The 21,370-nt window shown below is 37.1% G+C and overlaps 1 protein-coding gene across 12 annotated transcripts in view; it reads right to left on the reverse strand.

Annotated features, from left to right (window-relative positions):
- PAM (peptidylglycine alpha-amidating monooxygenase) overlaps nt 1-21,370 on the reverse strand; it is a 149,822-nt gene that overhangs the window by 52,309 nt on the left and 76,143 nt on the right. For all 12 annotated transcript variants that reach the window (XM_077863244.1, XM_077863236.1, XM_077863227.1 and 9 more), the window contains exons 7-13: nt 13,540-13,588; nt 12,176-12,243; nt 11,051-11,131; nt 10,684-10,760; nt 10,243-10,346; nt 3,226-3,410; nt 2,059-2,127 (exon numbers count right to left, since the gene is read on the reverse strand). In XM_077863244.1, coding sequence (XP_077719370.1) covers nt 2,059-2,127; nt 3,226-3,410; nt 10,243-10,346; nt 10,684-10,760; nt 11,051-11,131; nt 12,176-12,243; nt 13,540-13,588 — 633 coding nt within the window. The remainder of the gene's footprint in view (nt 1-2,058; nt 2,128-3,225; nt 3,411-10,242; nt 10,347-10,683; nt 10,761-11,050; nt 11,132-12,175; nt 12,244-13,539; nt 13,589-21,370) is intronic.

Here is a 21,370-nt window from a genome sequence, read left to right on the forward strand (position 1 = left end):
TTTGGTTGTTATCTGTCTTTACATAACCTAGCAGGTGACATTTTGATGGGCCCGCTAATTTCAACATATGAATGTTATTCTGCAGGATTAAATTTTAGCCTATTTTCTGCAGTATGTAAAGGTAGTCAGAATGCTTTTTTTCTCCCAAGTTAAATCACTTTACAGCATATTTATTCACAAGTAGAATAAAACAGTAACTCTGAGAAAATAATTTCTCCTGTGTCCACAGAATTCTTCTCTGGAAGCAGGAAGGCTCTGGGTATATTTAAACTTCTTACCTATTTTTTCTATATATAAAAAATATATATATTTCTATATATATATATACATACATATATATATGTACAGATACTATCAAACATGAAAGGGTGAATGAATTGGCAAAATGTTAAAGTGTTTAAAAGGATTTGTTTTTTAGGTATGTGTGACACCTCCTAAATCTTATTTGGGAAGAACAGATTAAACCTAATAATTAAGGTTCTTCCGCTAATGAAACCTCTGGGTTTCTAATGTTTCAGAAGCTTTGATGTCTCCCTTGATCAACTCAAATAACTTGAAAATGAAAACAGTTCAGCCTCAGTGTCCAGGGGAGCTTACCATTTTATAAGATGCATCTACTAAATGGTGGTCTCATTCTACCCTTTATCACATGTTAGTATTTCAAAATACTAAGTATTTATTAATATTATTAATATTAACTATGTATTTATTTCAAAATAAAATACTAAGACGACTCAAATTATGTCAAAGACATATATCTCAAACAGTGCATTCAATATCAAAATAATTCATTTTAAGTCCGATCAAATTTCAGTACAGGTATAGCAAACACTGTTAATACTGCTATATGTAGTCTATCATTACTGACTTCCTTACAGATGGATTCATTTAGCTGTTTTAAATCATACTCAGTAGTTTAGATTGAACCATTAGTATATAAATGATTTAATATAAAATCATCTCCCTTTTTTTGACTTAACAGAAAAGTAGAAACATTAACTCAGAGTTAATGTTGTTGGTTTTTTTTCCCCAGAGGCCACTTTGTTAGAATGAAATGTTATGGAATTTTGTATAATTTAATTTTTTTTATATTATAGTTTTCCCTAATCCCCTTTCAGAGAGCATGTCATCCTTTAAAAAGTCTGGATTCTTTAATTTTGCCAATGCTCTTAATGTAAGAGTGTTATCTTTGACCTAGACCTAATAGAATACATTTTGAAGAATTCCAAGAATAGTTTACAATATCCCAGGGGAGAAATTTCTATCTGTTGCCAACAGAAAAATCCCATCTATTTCCTGTATAGTTCATGTTGTCCTAAGAAGTGTGTTTGCATTAACATTAAACTAATGTTTTAAAATATATCCTATCTAGGCCAAAAAATGACTTGGTAAGATAACATACTCCAACCCCTAACACAAAGTATCATCTTTGAGATAACTGGGAAGAAAGCAAGATTGAGAAGAATAATTTTTCAGTGCCAATACATGCAGTACATGACATACAAGGATCAAGTATTACTACTTCAAAGAAACAGATCAGAGGAAGAATGGTGCTTTCTTAACTCATCAGATGGCAACTTAATACAAAACTACAAATGACCAAGTTGATAATCCCTTCTACTTCACTGAAGGCAGAGAAGCATGGCGCAAGAGAGGCAAGATGAAGGGTAAGTCTTAATTTCTTTCAAATACAGTCAATGAACGCACCACCCAAAGTACACAAGATTTTAAAGGGTAAAGTCCTTTAGATTTCAAAAGCAGCCCACCGACTGTTTCCAATGATTATATTTGCACTATGCCTGAAAGTCACCATGTTAAAAAAACTAAAACAAAGACAGAAAAACCTAATGGGTCTAAATTACATCAAGGAATTTTACTTTCAAAGCTAAAGCACAACAACCCACCATTTTCTAATGAAGTATGCATTATATAAAAACAGCAATACACAGGGATGGAGGCTGATAAAGATCCAAAATGTCTCGGTAACTTTAAAATTTGGTTACCTAATTAGAACATGAAAACGTTTTCAGGTCTAGTTATAAAGCTATACGTACATACCCTGTTCTAACATTTCTTCTTCTCCTTTTGGTTGCTGTAGTAAAGAAGTCTTCTCTTTGTTCTCTGTTTCTGTAAAGGATCAAGAAAGTTGAGCATAAATTTGTGGGATATATCATATACGTTAAATTGTTGGCTGGAAATATACCATCAACATAAAAATATTTTTAGGCTCTCATGTTTCATAAAAACAACAGTAGTAAGAATTCACGTGGCACAAATGTTCTAATTTACAAAAAGACTCCAGCATAACCACCAATTATCGGACTTCTGACTCAAGAACTAGATCACCTAACCTCTCAGTAATATATATACATGATACAGAATTTTTTTAAATGCATTAATAAAACTGCTTGTATTTTTAAAAATACATTTATAGTGTGTTTTAGTGACATTTTTAGGATACTTTAAGAACACTTTAAGGCACATTCTATAAATATATTAAGATCTTAGTAAGTGACCTAACTGCTATGTAACTTGTTTCATAAAATTTCCAACAGAAAGGCGTAAGAAGCTGCTCTGGCATTTTAAGACTGGATTTGTAAAACTCAGTAAAGTCTCAGCATACTTCAGTCCAATAAAACAGGGCGTGGGTTTTGCAATTTCAAACTAATGAAATGACAATCAGTATGATCATTTTGCAGATGAAGAGTAAGTTCATCAGCAATTCTGAGCATGAGACCAAAAAGGCCAAGATTAGTAATGCCTCATAAATCAAGAACTCTCCTCTGCTTGAGGAGCCCATTAAAATAGATAATTCAGGGTATGGCTGGAGACGATAACCATTTTCAATGGCAAACTGAAGCACTTTTTAGAACACGGTAAAATTCATAAATTGTGTTAAGTCATTACCAGCTATGGAAGGAATCAAGTGGGGGAAACTAGAAAACATGAATTAAATGAAGAAGGAGCTGTATCTATCGAACTGGTCCCCACACAAGTTGGTTTTATCGCCAGGTGAGATTCTTCACTTTAACTGCTTTGAGGAGGGCGTGTCAGGAGGGTAGACAGGTTATAAAAGAGGGAAAAAGCAGGAATCAGATTATGTGTACACGTGACTGTTTGGCAGATGGAGGATGATTTTAAATATTGATCACACAGTCAAGCGAGACCCACAAGAAAATGTAAAATGTGCAATTGTATTTCACTTTGAATGAATCCCACTTTTACCTTTGTGATGCCCGTGCATCATAACCATGTCGGGCTTCACAGGAATTGGAATATTGGCCTCTGGAGGAATGGTTCTGAACACATCAGGAGCGACATTCTGTGTACAGGTCATGAAAGAAACTGCATGCTTCGCTTCCATGTAATACATAATGTATAGGTTGCACATTTCATCGCTAGATGTGCCACTGCAAGCAGAAAAAGAAGGAAAAAAAAAAGACATATAACCAACCAGCCACTCACATAAAACACATTTTCCATGCAAGAAAAATACATCCAGTAAATCTGCCAGCGATAGGTTCAGAGGTGGAAATACTGTGCATTTATCTTATAGCTCTCATTAAGACCGACCACAGTTTTCAGCATCAAAAGCGCATTGTCGAAGGCATATTTCCACTTCATGATGCAGCACCCACGTGCACCCACGTCTCCGTGGACATCACCAACACCAGAGATGGAAATGGCACCTAAGTGGCAGCGAGATACTTTCTTTCCGCTTCTAAATGCTTTTATGCTTCGGGCCTTCTTCCATTTGCTAAAACTCGCAGATTGGGCAAAGTCCTTTCCTCACAGAAAGAAATCTTAATTATTTACTTGATTATGGTAACATTCAGAACACTTTAACAGAGACATCATCTATTATTTACAAGTCTGTAAAAAAAATGGCTTTTTCCATTTAAACCCTGCGACTCTAGGATCTTGTTTTTGGTAAGTGGCTCTACCTTCAGGGTCAGATGCACTGGGACACGAAGACCTGGCACCCTGGCTTCTACAGCAGGCAAGAAGAGAGAGCTTCAAGGACAATACAAAATGACTCTCCTAATCTCCTCTAAAGGCTCGGGCCCCAGTAGAGGTAGGGCTGCACAACTGACAGTTGTTAAAAATAGATTTTAAGACAGTGGGATGGACATTTCTAAGATACAAGTTCCAAATCATACAAGGTAATGCCTTATAGGTTTGTTGTTGTTGTTGTTGTTTTGCCTTATAGTTTTTAACACACGCTTTGCTCTGTCACGTGCTGCATCCTCTTCACTGTCATTTAGAGGGGATTACTTTGGTACACCTTCACAAGGCTTTCATTTCCGAGGTAGTTTGCGCAAACGAGTGTTTTCCTTTCTGGTGGTTCTGACAATTTTTAGCAAGCCTCTGCTAATAAAAAACAAGCTACGAAGGGGACTGTTTGCTGTACAAAAATACGTCAGTGTTGATTTTTCCAGCAATGTCATGTGGCACTCACTTCCTCTCCATAGCAACAGTAATGACATCAGCAGGAGAAGGGAAAAAAAAACATATTTTCCAAACAGGGATGTGGTTTCCGTAAGCTCTGAAAATGTAGAGCCCCTGAGAGACCACGGGAATGAAGCCCTGCCTTGGGGGGCTCTCTGCTCATGCTTTAAAAGTCATTTGGCTTCTCGTTCTCTGAAGCTGGTCCCCGTCAGGGTAATTGCCTCTCCTGTGAAGTGTGAGCAAAGAGTGAGGTGCAATCCCAAACAAACACCTGTTCACTACACGCGTCTTCACGTGTCAAAACACCACTCCTAGGAACTGCATTTTAACATCACTGGAGTGGGTCAGAAAACTGTGTGCTTGGGATCCCCGGGGGGCTGGCTCAGCGGTTTAGCACCTGCCTTCAGCCCAGGGCGTGACCCTGGAGACCTGGGATCGAGTCCCACGTCGGGCTCCCTGCATGGAGCCTGCTTCTCCCTCTGCCTGTGTCTCTGCCTCTCTCTCTCTCTGTGTGTGTGTCTCTCATGAATAAATAAATAAAATCTTTAAAAAAAAAAAAAAAAAGAAAACTGTGTGTTATGAAAGAAATGGCTGGTGCCGGAGTCACAGGCCAGAGGCCCTCACCACATGGTCCACCCTCCCCCTATTCAAAATGAAGAAAAAACATGTCGATCAAGCGACTGAGATGAGGAAAAAGGAATTTAAGATGTGGCTCTAGCTTAGAGACCTGGGATCATCGTGCAGAGAGGGAAAGCAAAATAATCATGCAAGCTTCTCCCATTAGTGAAAGTTAAAAAAAAAAAAAATCAGTCAATTCATAGAGTGATAAGGGAAACTTGCAGCCAATCCGTACACAGATCCTTCCCCACTTTACCTGTTTGGGAACATCCTCGCCCATGTTCATCTCTAGACACGGGACTCTGTGAGAGAGAGTGATCAGCTCCCCAGTACAGTTTATTTAAGGTACTGATTCTATGATACAAAATTGAGCTGATCAAATAATCTCAGAATTGATCACAAAGAAAAATTCACCGAAGAGCTGAAGGAAGAGACAAGAGCCAGGCTTCACGCCTTTCCATTTATAACTGAACTTGTGGTGAAGCTAACGCTGAGTTCCTATCACATCCGAAATGTGTCAGGACTCCAACCTCCTTTCGTAGCAGCGAGCCAGTTTGCTGATTTTATTCCACATCCATCTTTCACTCAAAAAAAAAAAAAAAAAAAGCTGACTTTAAATCAAACTGCTCTCTGTATTCCTAAGGGAGAATTTTGACACATCCACCTTTATTTTCCAGGAGGCCAACACATGCAGTTCAACGCTGTCAATCTAATGATTATTAATAGGAGAAAATATTGAGCGAGACTGCGTTCACACGTGGGCCCTGGCCCCACTGAATGGACCTCTCGGCGTTTCCTACCGCCGGCGCGATTCCCTAAATGATGCCTGCTGGCATCACTTATAGTCCAAAATTACAGTGGTGCATTTCTTCCATCTTCATGCAAAATAAAGTGCTTATGTGATAACTACTTTTTTTTTGTTTTTTTTGATAACTACTTTTTTTTATATCAGTTAGCTCTAAATGTGACAAGCTGTGATGAGCCTGAAACTAGGTAAGCCCCCAACAAATATTTGTTGAAGGAAGGAAGAAGGAATAATTTATCTTAATAAATGTTCACAACCTGTTATGGCATAACCTGTTACGCCCTAATATATCATACTGCTGAGTCAGGTCGACTTTATGAACTCAGTCTATGGCATGCCAGAAAAATATTTATTTATATCTGTTTATCTGTCTACCTGTTTCTCATCTATCCGTGTTCTCTGAGGGTTTTAGTAAAATGTATTATTTCATTTTATAAAGAAATGTAACCGAGGTTTACAAGAGCACCAAATATTTTGAAATGTACCATTTAAAAAACCCAAATCTTGTTACATGATGACTATGTTTCAGACAGATACTGTCTCCACTCTGTTGATCCCTTCACCCATCGGCCCTTGGCACCCGACAGATGCTAGGCTTAAAAAAAAAAAAAAAAAAAAAAAACAGTGACAGGAGATACTAATTTTGGAATGCAATTTGAACACTTTAAAGGACTTATTTTTCAAAATTTTGAATTGTTTCTTAAGAGGTTTCATGGTGCAGGGCCCCGGAGTGGCTCAGTGGTTGAGTGTTTGCCTTCAGCTCAAGTCATGATCCTGGGGTCCTGGGATCCAGTCCCAAGTCGGGATCCCTGCATGGAGCCTGCTTCTCCCTCTGCCTGTGTCTCTGTCTGTCTCTGTGTCTCTCATGAATTAAAAAAAAAAAAAAAAAAAGGTTTCCTAGTGCTTTTTTTTTTTTTTTTTTTTCATTTTTTTCCCCTGGAGCTTTAATATATACACTGAGGGGTTTTTTGGCCATAGAACTTTATCTTTGTTTATAATATACTTTGAAATGTTGACTACAGTGGTGTGTTTGGTATCTGAATATTCATTAAACATTCTCATATGTACATGCTCTAACCGTACTTTTACTTTTTCCAAAAGTAAAAATATGACTAACAAAACTGACCAAATAGGTAAATATTATCTACCAACTGAATTAAATTAAGGCTTTAGCAAATTAGCTGACTTAATTAGCTTAATTGGCTGACTTAATAAAATTCTTTTTTTGTTTGTTTGTTTAAACTTAACTAAATGTTTGGAATGAATTTTGAGAGGTGCCATACAGAATATTAAACATATATTGCAGCCAGGCAGGCACAAAACACTGCTTCCACACCAATTAATTAGTACTACGTTGTCAGTACAAACACTAGTGCAACTTTTGTCTAAAACATATTATACATTTACTACCTAAGAAGAAAGTTAATATATCCAGATAAACAATATTTCCGTTAAGTGACTCTATTACCATGTCTGGTCTTAAATCCACCCATCCTTTGATGGTTGTGCTTTGCCATGCGGCCCTGCTATGAAAAAACCAGTCCCTGTGTTTAAAAGCGCTTTTTCTTAGTTAACTATGATTGTCCCAATCAAGCAAGATTTTTCTCCAGGCCTAAGATTTTTAGCTCAATGCAGAGTTAAGGTCGGACTAGTAGAAGGATTACTCGGCTGAAAATCTGCTTGGCAGGCCTCAGATAGAAGTTTCCTGGAAAACCTCGTTTCCAGGTGGCCGCTGAGTAAGAAAGCTGACGGTGGCAGTTCTTCTAGGGCCCGGAGGGGCCCCTCCTGGCCCCCCAGGCCCTGTGCACAAGGGGCTTTGAAACTGGGCAGTTTGCATGCTCAGAGCTCCAACCTGTGCCCAAGGGGGTGGGGGTAAAAGGTGGTGGTGGTGGGGTACACGTTCCTGTATGCGGCTTGGGGGTTAAGCAGGAGGGGTGAAAAAGGAGAGGCGATCTGCAGAGTATCATTTAACAGACTCCTAAAATGCTAGTTTTCTTTTTTTTACTGGTTACCTTCTGCACTGTAATTCTATAGTTCCCCATGGAAGTGGTACCTCTGATTTTATAAAACAGATGCATTGATGCTATAACCTTTCTAGAACTAAAAGGCACTTGAAGTGCTACAGGAATACTGTTCCTTAGTGTGACAATTCTTATTCATATTTAAATTTTACTCAAACCTGTCTTATTAGTTGATCATTCCACTGAGGGGAAAAATGCAACTGTGGTAGAAATTAAATATTCAGAAATGGACTCGTTCAAGAACTTCCCGTGATTTCTTTCTGTTTCATTCGTATTTCAAAATGGCATTCCCTGTAGCTCACATGAGATTTACAGAAAGGGACTGGTACAGTCGTTTCAAGGTTATTTTAAAGCAAAATGCACATTTTTTAAAAGACTGAATTATTCTGGACCTCCTGAAACTGAAAGAGGCTTCCAGAGATTATTTTGGCCTCTCATCACAGCATTCTAAAAAGTCACTAATTTCTATGTTTGATACTGCTTCACAGAGGATACTCAAAGGATACAACTCAGTCAGAGTTACAAGCCCTTCCAAATTGTTAGGGGACTTTTAAGCAAAAAAAAAATTCAACTTATTCCACACTTGAACTTGTACACTAATAGTAGGATTTTTTCCCCTACTTTACCTATTTCAAAGATTAATAAAATAACCAATGCACTTATCAGAAAGGGAGACAGAACATGAGAGACTCCTAACTCTGGGAAACGAACTAGGGGTGGGTGGAAGGGGAGATGGGCGGGGGGGTGGGGGTGACTGGGTGACGGGCACTGGGGGGGGGGGGCACTTGATGGGATGCGCACTGGGGGTTATTCTATATGTTGGCAAATTGAACACCAATTAAAAATAAATTTATATATAAAAAATAACCAATGCACTTAAGAAAAGTTTAGGAGGGTCTACACTAACATAGAATGGAAAACAGCTAATCAATACCCTGTGACTCATGTATTTAAAGGCTGGTAAGGGGGCATGTTGCTGGCTCAATCAGTGAAGCATGCCACTCGACCTCAGGGTTGTGAGTGTGAGCCTGATGTTGGGTGCAGAGAGCACTTTAAAATAAAATGTTTAAAATTATAATAATAATTATAATAATACTACTAAGTAAATGTTAAGAAGTGAATGTCTGACTCCTTTAAATCTAATTTTGTCTATCTTGTCCTATCTCGTCAAGCTTTTCCTTACAGTTACCATTCATGTAACTCTATAATTTTATTGTTTTCCTCAAGTCTCTTCCCTCACTGACAAACTTTATCCAAAGGCAAAACTCTCAGAAGCTTCTTGTTTAATAGAACTTGATAATTTTTTGTTTATTCTATCTTTAGACTTAAAATTGATGTTTATTAATATAAAAACCCTTTAGAGTGACATAAAAAAAAATCCTATTCTGCTGTCTCAAATGCCTTTTTTTCTCTTTTACTTGCTTCAGCATCTTTTCCCTTTCCCCTGACAACCAACAGCTAGTGTTGTCATCCTAAGAATCATTCCTTATAATCTAATGCCTATTTTCAGATGCCAACTTTCTGTAACTTCTCTTTGATCAAAGATAAATGGTTTAGGACTCCAGCTTCCAGGTCGCATCAGTAAACATTTTATAACCTAGTTTAACATGGAAAGAAGGCTTCTTGTTCTCTTTTGAGAAAAAAATAAATAAATAAAAACACATGATAAGAGACTTTATCTTTCAGATAATGTCAGAATTAGGCAAACCTTTTTAATTTAGGCAAATCTTTACTGAGAGTTCAGAGTACTTTGAAAATTTTACTTAGTGTTATAAAATAAGCTTATTTAAAGGAGGCTCAGTATTTTAAAAATTACTTAATGTCCAGTGTTCTCTTTTGGAAAAGTGCTGAATATTATCATTCTCATTTGGTAGACCAGACAACTGGAAAACAATGAATACATGGACATTTTAACAGGCAGAAAGAAAAAAACCACAGTTCTGAGTAATTAATGGACACCACTAAATGTGGATTAAATATCTGCCTAAATTTGAACTAGGGCAAAAGGACATTCGAAAAAAGAATTCATAATCAATTATATTTTTCTTTATTAAATGAGCCTGAGGAAGTAATATACACTCTTGTGGGATCTACAATATATTCAAGTGTGATATGGAAGGTTTTGAATAAACAGGAGGAAAGGAAGCATAAAAAAATTAAACACATGTTCCAGAGTTTATAATAATAACAATCATTCAGTTCTAAAGTGGGAAAATGTGATACACAGTTTATTATAATTGCTCATGATGGAAAAAAAAAGTGCAATTCATTCACAAAGATAACTGTCACCTTTAATCATGCCTTGCCCCAATAAAATATTTTTCAATAGTGGAATTTATAAAACCATACCCGATGTGCGTGGCTTCTGTCCTTCCTTCACCAGTGAACACACACCTTGCTGCCAATATGTCTCCAAAACTAACATCGACTGGGTGTTCCACAGGGTAGAAAGCCTGCCAAGAAGATAAACACAATGATTCATTAAAATCACCAACAAAAACCCAGAACCATATGCTTTAATAATGCGAGGCTTGGCCCTCTCTGGGTAGAAATAAGGACACTACATATACAGACACACAATTTACCACCATATTTAGGAATGTTAAGAGAGACCATCAAGTTAAAAGCGGTAAAAAAAAAAAAAAAAAAGGAGGTTATACACAGATGACAGAGGTAGACTTACAGATGCTAGGATTCTAGAGAGATTCACAAGGATTCTATGAAAATTTCTAAGATTTCTATCTGCTGATTAATATTTTTTGTCTCAAAATTAAACCAGTTTCTACAGACCTGTGGCAGCTGGGGGCTCTGGCGTCCAATTAATGCCCACTGTCCATTTCTTACCCTGTATCCACTTACTACCTTACCTGGAATGAACATAAATTATAATCATATAATGTCATAAAGTATTAGAAAAATAAAAGGCATTATTTGCTTTTTTTTTTCCAAAATAAAATTTGAGTATTGTCAGAACCCCAAGTGCTAGGTATTTTAATGAAAACAATATGATAAAAAAAAATACAGAATTTCAAGGTATGATGCAAAATCTTCCATTGAAACAGATTTAAGGTCAAATATAATTCACATTTTACATTTATAGCATTAGCAAGCACAAAGGTAAATATTTATGATTTAAGCTGTAGTTTGAAGTTCTTACCTAAATGGTGAGTGTGAACTCTATAAGCAAAGACATGCATTGGATACTTCTTGTAATGACATGAAATGTCGGAATTCACCACTGTTAGAAATAAAACACGGAGAAAAGGTTACTATCCAACTGGAAAATAACATTATTCTTGCCTAAAAGTATGTAATAGTTTATGCACAAGATGCTAGGCATGGGGGTTTCCCTATAAAGTAAACATGCACTCAGGTATTCAGCAGGCATTAAGCGCTTATTACCTGCCAGCCAATTTACGAAGATGAGTTAACAACCTCCTGCCCTCCCATCTAATTTCTTTCATAAACAAAATGACTAGGGCCAAAACAAGATACTCTTGTCAGTGGAAATGTAGGCCTAATTTACTACTTTTATCATGAAATTTATGCAGTTGAAAAGGCTTAACAATTGCTTGCAAACACCTCAGATAACTCCATTGACGACTCCTGTTGAGAAGGAACCACTGCATATACTTCTCTTTCCTTTCAGTCTAAAACACTATATAGCTCTTCAGTAAATAATGTCTTTGATAAGTGAACAGGAACAATGAGACCCTACTTGTCACTAACTTTACAAGATTCCCAGTAAAAACAAACGGGTAATATTTAACACAGCGTTTTCATCAGCTGAACATACAGACTGGTAAATAGTATCATACTTATTACAATAGCTTTTTGTAAGTTTAGATGAATCAGCTATTATCATCTTCATTTTACAAATAGGGAATCAAGCTCAGTCTATCTAAGTTCATGACTGAGTTGGTCTTGGATTTTCTGATCTCTTGATTTTTGAACCGGATAGTCTCTGCAGTATGTTACGAGGTCTGTCTTTCGCATCTAAAGGGTGGGTGACTGGTTTATAAAATACTCAAGATTTTATTCTTTCATTTACATAAACTACTACCTACCCATGGGCCTCAATTATTAGCATCCCATTAAAAGAATGGATGATAAACTACTGGCTTGGAATAATAGAAAAATCTATTTAAAATCTAAGGATAATAAAGAATTGGTTTGGTTTTCAGGGATAGAGGTCATTTCAAAATTTTATAAAAAATATACTGTAAATCCATTCCTATAGGTTAAGTAATGAGATAATGGTTAAATATTAAAAGATAATTACCTTTCTCTCCCGGTGGAATAACAGTGTCAACAGACATCATAAGGTACATGCCAGCAATTAAAGGCTGTCTGCACAAAACAGTAACATTTATATCAACCATTTGAACATCAAAACTACAGCCTTAGAAAAATAAGATATACTTCAATACATTGGTCTATAAACTATGATTCATGTGAAAATGAAAATAAGGAAAAAGAGCTAGAATAGATTTTTTTTCCTTAAAATATCATTTTCTTGGGCAAAATACCTAAAAAAGACATTTTTATGGCATGGTGCATGTGGACAGCAGTCTCTGAATGGCTCCTGTGATAGCTAATCCTACATGTCAGCGTGTTTAGGTGATAGAGCCCAGCTGTTTGGTCAAACACTGGCCTAGATATTGCTGTGAAGGTATTTTTTAGATCTGACCAAAATTTAAATTACTGACTTCGAGTAAAGCGGACTACCACTCACCGTGTGGGTGGCTCTCATAAGGGAGAAGGCTGAGGTCCCAGGAAGAGGGGGGAATTAGGCCTGCAGACTGTGTTGGACTCAAGACTCCACACGGACTCCTGCCACAATTTCCAGCCTGCCTTGCAGATTGAAGACTTGTCAGCCCCCACAGCTGTGTAAGCCAACTTCTTGAAGTAACTCTCTCTCTGTACGTGTGTGTGTGTGTGTGTGTGTGTGTGTGTTCATTCTACTGGTTCAGTTTCTCTGCAGAATTCTGGCTAATAAAGCTCTCAGTGATTCTCTAGCTCTGACATCCGTGCCCCTGTCTACTCCTCTTCTCTTGGGCATGGTACCTGGACTTAGGGATGGTTATTTCCAACACATAGATTAAGGCAAAAGCAATTTGACTTTTTTCCATAGGAGTCAGAGTATGAAGATTTGTGGCAACTCTTTATCAGATTTCCACATTTTCCACAAACTTCTGGCATCAGGCGACAACAAGGCTGCGGTTTCCATCTTGCATGCCCTCTCTTGCTTCCTCTTGCTGGCTGTGATGGGAACCAGATGCCATATTGTGCGCTGCCCTGGAGAGTCGACAGGGCACAGAATGATGGAGTCCTCCAGCCAACGGCCAACTAGTCAACTGAACCTTGTCAATAGCTGTGTGAATGATCCTGGAAGTGGCTCCACACCAGTGGAGCCCCCAGAGAGACGGCTGCAACCCTGGCTGAGCCTTTGATTGCAGCCTTTGTGTGAGACCGCCAGCCACAGCCTCTAGCTAATGCTTGTGCTCAGAGTATTTGTTGTTTTAAGCCACTAAGTTTAGGGTATTTGTTACACAGCAATAGACAATAAATAGGGTGGATTTCCCACTTATAAGTTCTCAAAGATCTTCAAGTTGTCACTTAGCTATGGTAACTGGAAGTACTTACGGCAAGCGTGTGAGGTGTAAGGACACACCGGAACAGTCTTTGTGATTATCTGAAAACACAGACAAAATACACATCTTAAATATGAAAATGTGAAAAGCGGATTTCAGACTACTAAATTTTAAGTGATTATTTAAATTCAGTATTAAAAAAAAAAAACCCAAAACTATGTTTCACAGTACTTTCATATTCACAAACATACTGAATCTCCAATGCATCATGACGGCAACAACAACTATCACTTCAAGCAGTACGTGGTTTTTTTTCTGGACTCATCAAACTGACTAGTCATCTGCCTTCCTGCAGCCATACTAAGTGCTACCGGTCACAGCTCACAGAAGAAAGCTGTTGCTACTCCCTATGAATGATCTGCATGGTTGAAAGATCCAGAAAAGGCGATTAACTGAATGGTTTGTTTCATGCTGGCTCCAAACAACTAGCTTCTCTACTTTTCAAAAACAGAAGTCGTCCATAGTTTGAGCTTTCAAGACATGACCATGTTTAGAGTCTGAAATGTCTTTGATGTATGTCCAGGGATCACCTTGTTTGGTTTCTGAACCTTGCCCATTCCCACCTGATGCTAATTTTCACCCCAAATTCAACAGAAAGCCTGTGAGTATCTCTTTATTTTTGCCAAGGACACTTCAGAGACCTCTTACAAATCCTCTCCCTTTTACCTTCCCCAAGTAGAAAGAAGGTAAAAATTTTAATTTTTATTAAAAATTATTAAATTTTTTATTTTTATTATGTTTTATCTCTGTTGAACCTGCTGATCTGTGACCACAGAGATCATGAGCAGTAACTCATGCTTACTCATTCCTTCCATTTCTGTGTATGCTAAATTCTTTCTACTTCACATTTTATTCGAAGTATTTATAAAACATTGTATCTCAATTTTGAGTTTCCTTTAAATTTAAATAACTAGCATGTGTGTGCAAGATTGACAGATTTACACTCAAAATTAAAAAGTGAAGTGTGCTAATAAATAACAGCAGATGGAACGGTTTTAAGGAAATTTCTTTTCTTTCAGCTCTAATTCTTGCGAGGAAAACAAACAAAGGTAGCTTCACACAGTGATGTATAGGAACAGGTAACCTACCAAACAAGATACGCGTTTTGATTTACCAGAGATAAAATTTAGAAAGTGTAACAAATCGTATTTAATACTTTGGCAATAAAACACAAAGGAAATTTCTGGGTATGGTATTAAGCTTGATTTTAACAAAGATAGGACAGAAATAAACGCAATGATACACATTTTATATTTAATCAGGTTTCTTTGTTTTTGTCATTTTACAAACGGATCTCTTTCCAAACTTCTAAATCAAATTCCAGTGTGGTGTTGTTTTCATAATAATTTCAGTAAGGTGTTTTTTTGTTTTGTTTTGGTTTGGTTTTTAATTTTAAGTGAGTTGGGGTCCCTGCGTGGCATAATCAGTTAAGTATCTGACTCTTGGCCCAGCATCGGGCTCCTTGCTCAGTGAGGAGCCTGCTTCTCCCTCTTCCTGCCACTCCCCCTGACCTCAGGGTCAAGAGATCAAGGCCCGCCTCTGGCTCCATGCTCAGTACTGGGTGGAGCCTACTTGAGATTCTCTCTCCCTCTGCCCTTCCTGCTTGTGCAAGCACACTCACTATCGCTGTCTAAAATAAATTAATCTTAAAAAAAATTTAAAAAATAAAATGAAATTTCAAAATGAGTTTTAAAGAGATGAGAAAGTAATAGTAGTAATAATAACAGGCTTAATTTTTTTCTATGCTTTCAAATATAGAAAGGATAATTAAGTACTTTTTTTTAATTTATCAAAAAATTATTTTTAAGAATGAGGTCTCCTAAGTGTACTGCATGAGATATAGTAAATATGCCCAGATTGTACTATTTTTGAAATGATTAGCCAATGAATTATGTAAATATCCACTGATCAAAAATGAATGGTTGAAAGAACACCATTCATTCATGCCAAATGAATTCTAAACTCCAGAGACTGAGTGATTTTGCTTAGTCGATTTAGGAAACATTTCTCAAGTGTATAAAAAAATCATATCTATCTTACAAGGTTGTTTTGAGAAATGGCAGTCATTCATTCAGTTAATATTTATTGAGCAACTGCTATCTCCAGACACTATTCCATACACTGGGAATACAGTGAAAGACAATAGTCAAGTTTCTTGCTCTCATGGCACTTTTTGCTCTAATGCAAATGGAGGGAGGAGAGATATGGAAAAACAAAACACTGAATATATAAACAAGATAATGTCACACAGTAAACTCAACAGGCAATGTGATGGCGGGCCAGCCATTTTATCTACTGTGGACCCAGAAGGATGGAGTGGCTATGAGACTAGAGATTGTGCACGCCATGCAGAGTGTGTTAAGAGTTTGGGTTTTATTCTCTGGGTAAAAGATGATTTTCATTGGATGGTTTTAAGCAAAGTGGCAGGATCACATAAAGTGTTCACCTGGCACAGTACTTGGCACTTACAGATGACTAATTACTGATTGCTAGGCTTTGTAATCTTTGAATGTCATTACTAATACAGCAGGAGAGAGATTTTTCCCCATACAACATCCATCCAAGCAAAAGGGCCAATGTGAAATGAGAATTGCTTTGGGGTTTCCATTACATCTTTACGTTGAAGGAACCAAGTGAATCACGTTTTGATATCCAACTTGGCTAATATTTGTAACCACGACTTTACAGAAGTTAAATGGGAACAATTAATAAATCAATTAACACATTTCAGCAACTACTGAAGAAGTTTATCCTAAAGACAAACTGTCACCAAATTAAGAGCAGCAGGAATGCTACTAATAGTAACACGTCACCTATTGCCAGCGACATTACAGCGTCTGTCTATTAGATAATGTACTTCATTAGACTTGCCTAAATTGAGTGGCTTTCTACACAAAAGCTCAAAAATAGGCCAAAAACTTATGTATGTTAGTAAATATATCAAATTTTAATATGAAGACTTTTTTAATAACCACACCATAATTTTCTCCAAATTATATAATAGCCATAGCTATGTAATTGTTGTACATGTGCTTCACTCTAGAGTTTTGATTTTTTAAAAAAAATATTTTTTTTTATTTATTCATGAGAGTCACAGAGAGAGAGAGAGGCAGAGGCATAGGCAGACGGCGAAGCGGGCTCCATGCAGGAAGCCCAATGTGGGACTCGATCCCAGGACTCCAGGGTCACGCCCCGAGCCAAAGGCAGATGCTCAACTGCTGAGGCACTTGGTGTCCCTAGAGTTTTAAAAGTGAGTCACAGTCGCACCACTCACTCCACTGGAAAGACAAGGATCTAAAGTAAACATCACGCCTGTTTTATAAAACGCTAAAGAAATAAAAAATATATAGAATGGAAATTAGTTACAAGATCACTTAAAAACCACACTAGATCGAATTTCTGAGTCATTGCTGAAGGAATTTGTTTACATCAAATTCGTCTAGTAGATTTGATCCACTGAATCAGCAAGAAACGAGGCATTTCTAAAAACTACGCGGCGTGTATGTGTGTGTGTGTATGTGTGTAACCATGCAGATATTATACTTTAGGTTATGGACAACTTCAGATTATCATCATTACTTAATCATGGGGTGACAGTTATAATTCTGTGTGACTTTAAGAAATTCTATTACCTAGTAATAGGTAAGTACACATTTTAACAACTCAAGTTGAACAAAATTCTAGAAGTTGTGAAAACAATACTTATAAAGCATATGTATAGACATCTTAGACATTAGAGTCAATTGCTTCATATATATTATTTCAGTCAAATTTTATTACCGTAAATGATTGTGACTCCTTGTGTGCAGTACAACTTTTCAGTGTGACCTGAAGAGCACATATGCTTGTGTGTGTGTGTGTATACACACACACACACACACACACACACACACACACACACACACAGTGAGAAGCCCCAGGAGAAGGAAAATGATCTCCCTCAAGCAAGGTGGTCTGGGGCCTCGCAGGGCTCCTGGACCCACTGATATTCCTACAGCTAGTAGGAGCTTTGGAGAGAAGCATGTTTCAGCCTAGTATCTGGTGTGAAGATTATGACCTTCTCACTCCCAATGTGATCCTTGCCACAGTGATGCATTATTATTTCCATAGTCTCTACTCTGATCTTGCTTCTGGTGAACTTGGAACTTTCTGCTAGTTTTGCATATTTTACCGATGATTTCCAGTGTGCTCTGACTTTGTCTGCCCTTCTATTGTAACACGGTGCTTCAGCCACAAGATGCGAAGCCTCCTAAGAATTAATTCATTTCAATTCACCAGGCTCTATATGAAATCTGTCTCTAACATGCATCGTCATAAAAACGGATGACAGCTTAAAAGGTTCACTGTCATTAAAAATATACATCAATGCCTTTGCTAATATTTTACCATGTAAAACAAAAGAAAATGAAATCGGGGCTGAGATAGTGAAGAAGTGTATAGAAAATGAACTCAGAATATAAAAATCATGCGCCAGCTGAAAAAGCTGGTCGGAAAGGCTGATTCTGTGACTAGAATGAAAGTAAACAGGAGAGAAGAGAGGCGAGGAAATAGATGGAAAGGTTAACACAGGGCAGAAGACCAGAGAAATGGAATTCCATAGCTTAAAAATAGATGGGAACCGTAATGAGTCAAATAACTAAAAAGGCCTGGAATTATGGGACTGAATTTGTCTGAAAGGTAGAACAGGAAGCAGACTCTGTCCCCAATTTGTATTTCCATACAAATACTGTACATTTGTACAAGTAAATGTAGGATGTGTTGGGTGGAAAGTCTGAAATTAATCTGTGCATTTTAATCACACAGTTACTTGACCATAATGCCTTATAAGATCATTATCAGTTTCAGCTAGGTGCTTACTGAGTTCCTCTGCCTAAAATGAGTAGGATCTGGAAGGTTACCGATTCTAACACTGAGTAAATTAGTATTTGTGATCAATACGGGTGCCACTAAGAAACCAAAGTCTACAAATGAAATAATCTATGTAAAGAATATAGCACTCTAAATGGAGCATAGTAAAAATCCAATACATATCAGTTATTACTATTCTTTTTATTGGTAGATTCCAAAGTTTTCAACATATGAATATTTTCTTTTAAGAAATATATTTTCAGTCATGGGTATGGAATTTCTTTAATCGAAGAAACTGGAACACATAAAATTTCTTCAACCAGTAACACAGGGATAGAAGAAAAGGAGAGAGAACATGGGAATATTAAATGAGTAAAGAGATGGTGAAAAAAGGGAATCAGAATTGACATGGTATTTTAAAGACATCACACAAAATAGGGATACTCTCAAAGTGGGAATAGAAATGCTGATTCAGCAGGGTCTGTACCAGATAGATACACAGTCATTAGTGAAATACAGAAATACTAGTAAGTCGTAAGTACCACAGTCTGATAAAACAAAATTTTTGGATTGGGTACCACAGGACCGTGAAAAAGCTGATAAAGCATTGTTTTAAGGTCTCTCCACAACTTTTAATAATAAAGCTCCCCTTGATCAGACCCAAGACAATTTGCTTCTTTCTGCGGTCCAGAGTAGAGGTCAGTTCAACAGATCCTACATTTGTAGAAAAGAGAGTGAGGCCTTTTTATCCTGATACTGAAATTGTTGTTTTAAATCTACATTTACTTATCCCGCACAACTGTCTTCATCCAAAAATCTTGACAGCTCTTCCTTCCAGCTAGCTTCATTTACCTTATTTTACTTTTCTTATTCCAAAGTAAATCATTCTCTTCTTCACTGGATTGTGCTATAGGTTCACTCTTTCTTCAAGGTTCACTGGTGAACACTTAACTCTTAGCTATTAATGTTCTGTACTCACTGAGGATTGAACCCAAGACATCCAGGTTAAAGAGATCTTTTGGGATGCCTGTTTTCTTTTAGTAAGACATCATTATAGCCTAATGGATTTCAAGATATGGCGATGAAACTTCATTCACTAGATAGGTATCAGATGACATGGCAAATGATTTCATTACATGTCATTATATTCCACTATAATGGCATCTGTATGAACTAGAAGCTTTTATAATGGTGAAGGCATTAACAGTGGAGAAATTAGGAGAATTATTTTTAGGAAGAGATACAAATCAAGAACGTCGAATCATGTCTCAGAAGCACCTCACAGCATAGGACTGTAATGTAGTACTGGTAGTTGAGTGGTAAGACTTCTACAGAGTAGTCCGATAACAGAAGAAACAAGTATTTCCAGACACTGGATGAGACTTGAAAATAGCATTCAATCAGAATCTAATCTTGAGCAAGATGAAAACTGGATGACCACTCCACAAGGGTCTCAAGCTTGCCTTTTTTTGAGAAATTGCTCTCCTCTGCTGAGGCAGAGATGTATAACCACAGCAAGGTACTTTATCAAATATACAGACTCAGAATTTCAGAATTGAAAGGAACCCTGAAGATGATGGAGTTCAATTCTTACTTTTTTCTTTACAGATAGGGAAAAAGAGGCTACCGGGATTAAGAGCATTGGGCAAAGTAATTCAGCTAACTGGGACACACCTGGCTATCAAAACTAATGCTCCAATGTTAATATTCAGTAAACCTTACTTACTTGAAAGAAAAAAGAGTTCTATTTCTACAATACTTCCAAAGCATTTTATCTATGAAATACCCTAAAGCTAAGATAAAGGAATTAAGCAAGAAGGGATAAGTAACCAGTGGTACTTAAGGACCTCCACTTAAGCAGGAAGTTCATTTCTCTTAATGGGAGGTTGAATGCATGGAATATGAGGTTATCCATTCCAAACTATTTAGCTTGCTTTTCTAATAATAGCTTGTCCTTCCTGCTTGGATACATGGCTAAGTAGTAAAGTAACGATGTGGAATAATGCATGATAATAACCTATTAGATTGTAGGTCCTTAGAAGACTACTGGTCTCTCCTAATCTTTCCCTCTAGAGATAGCCTTCTACACTTCATGAGCTCATCTTGTCCTGGTTGTTTCCTGCTTCTATTAAAAAAAATAAAAAATAAAAAATAAAAAAAAAGGTTAACCATCAATCCTGGGGGAACCAACATATTGTTATAAACTACATTCCATTAATTGGAAAAGTCCTTCCGAAAGACAGTCGTAGAGTGAATTTCAATTCACTGCACTCTCCTAGGAAGGTAAAGGATAAAGCATACCCATTATCTCCTATTCCAAACACAGTTTTGGCTAATGGATCCTTTCCTTATGGAAGCACTGACAAAGCATGCCTGGAACCATTGCCAGATCTTATAGAAAACAAAACCGAGAAATAACATGTTTAATGATAAAGACATATTCCACAAAAATCTGTAAGCAAGTAGTCAACTGCATCATAAGCTTCCGTGCCCTCGGAGTGTTCTGAACATAAGTTAAAGGCCACCTTCCCAACCTTCTGTCTTGAACCGATAAAAATGAATCAATAATTTTGCAATAATGCATGTACATAGATAGTGTAATGACTATTTGCCTATTAAGCTGGCTTGATCTTTACCTTATGGTTCTTTGCTCTAAATGAACAATATTAAATTAATGGGACAGATGAGGTTTTGCTGGGATTACATCACGGCTCCCAAGGTGACCAACAATGGGAGACTACTTGGGGATTCATTTCTAAAGTCAGGGAAATTTTCATGTAGTCAAAATTACTTGGAAATTCCTTTGGGAGAGTGGAGCATGCAGTCTCTTAATAGATTCAACACAGCCAGTTTCCTTTGCCTTGGAACAGAGTGCTGTCAGTTTTGTCAGTTGCGCCACATTGTTAAAAAAAAAAAAAGTTATTTCTATCCATTTGGACTGTGTGGTTATATAAAAAGGTTATTTCTGTACATTT

This window comes from Canis aureus, chromosome 2 (genome assembly GCF_053574225.1).
Source record: "Canis aureus isolate CA01 chromosome 2, VMU_Caureus_v.1.0, whole genome shotgun sequence".
Taxonomy (NCBI): domain Eukaryota; kingdom Metazoa; phylum Chordata; class Mammalia; order Carnivora; family Canidae; genus Canis; species Canis aureus.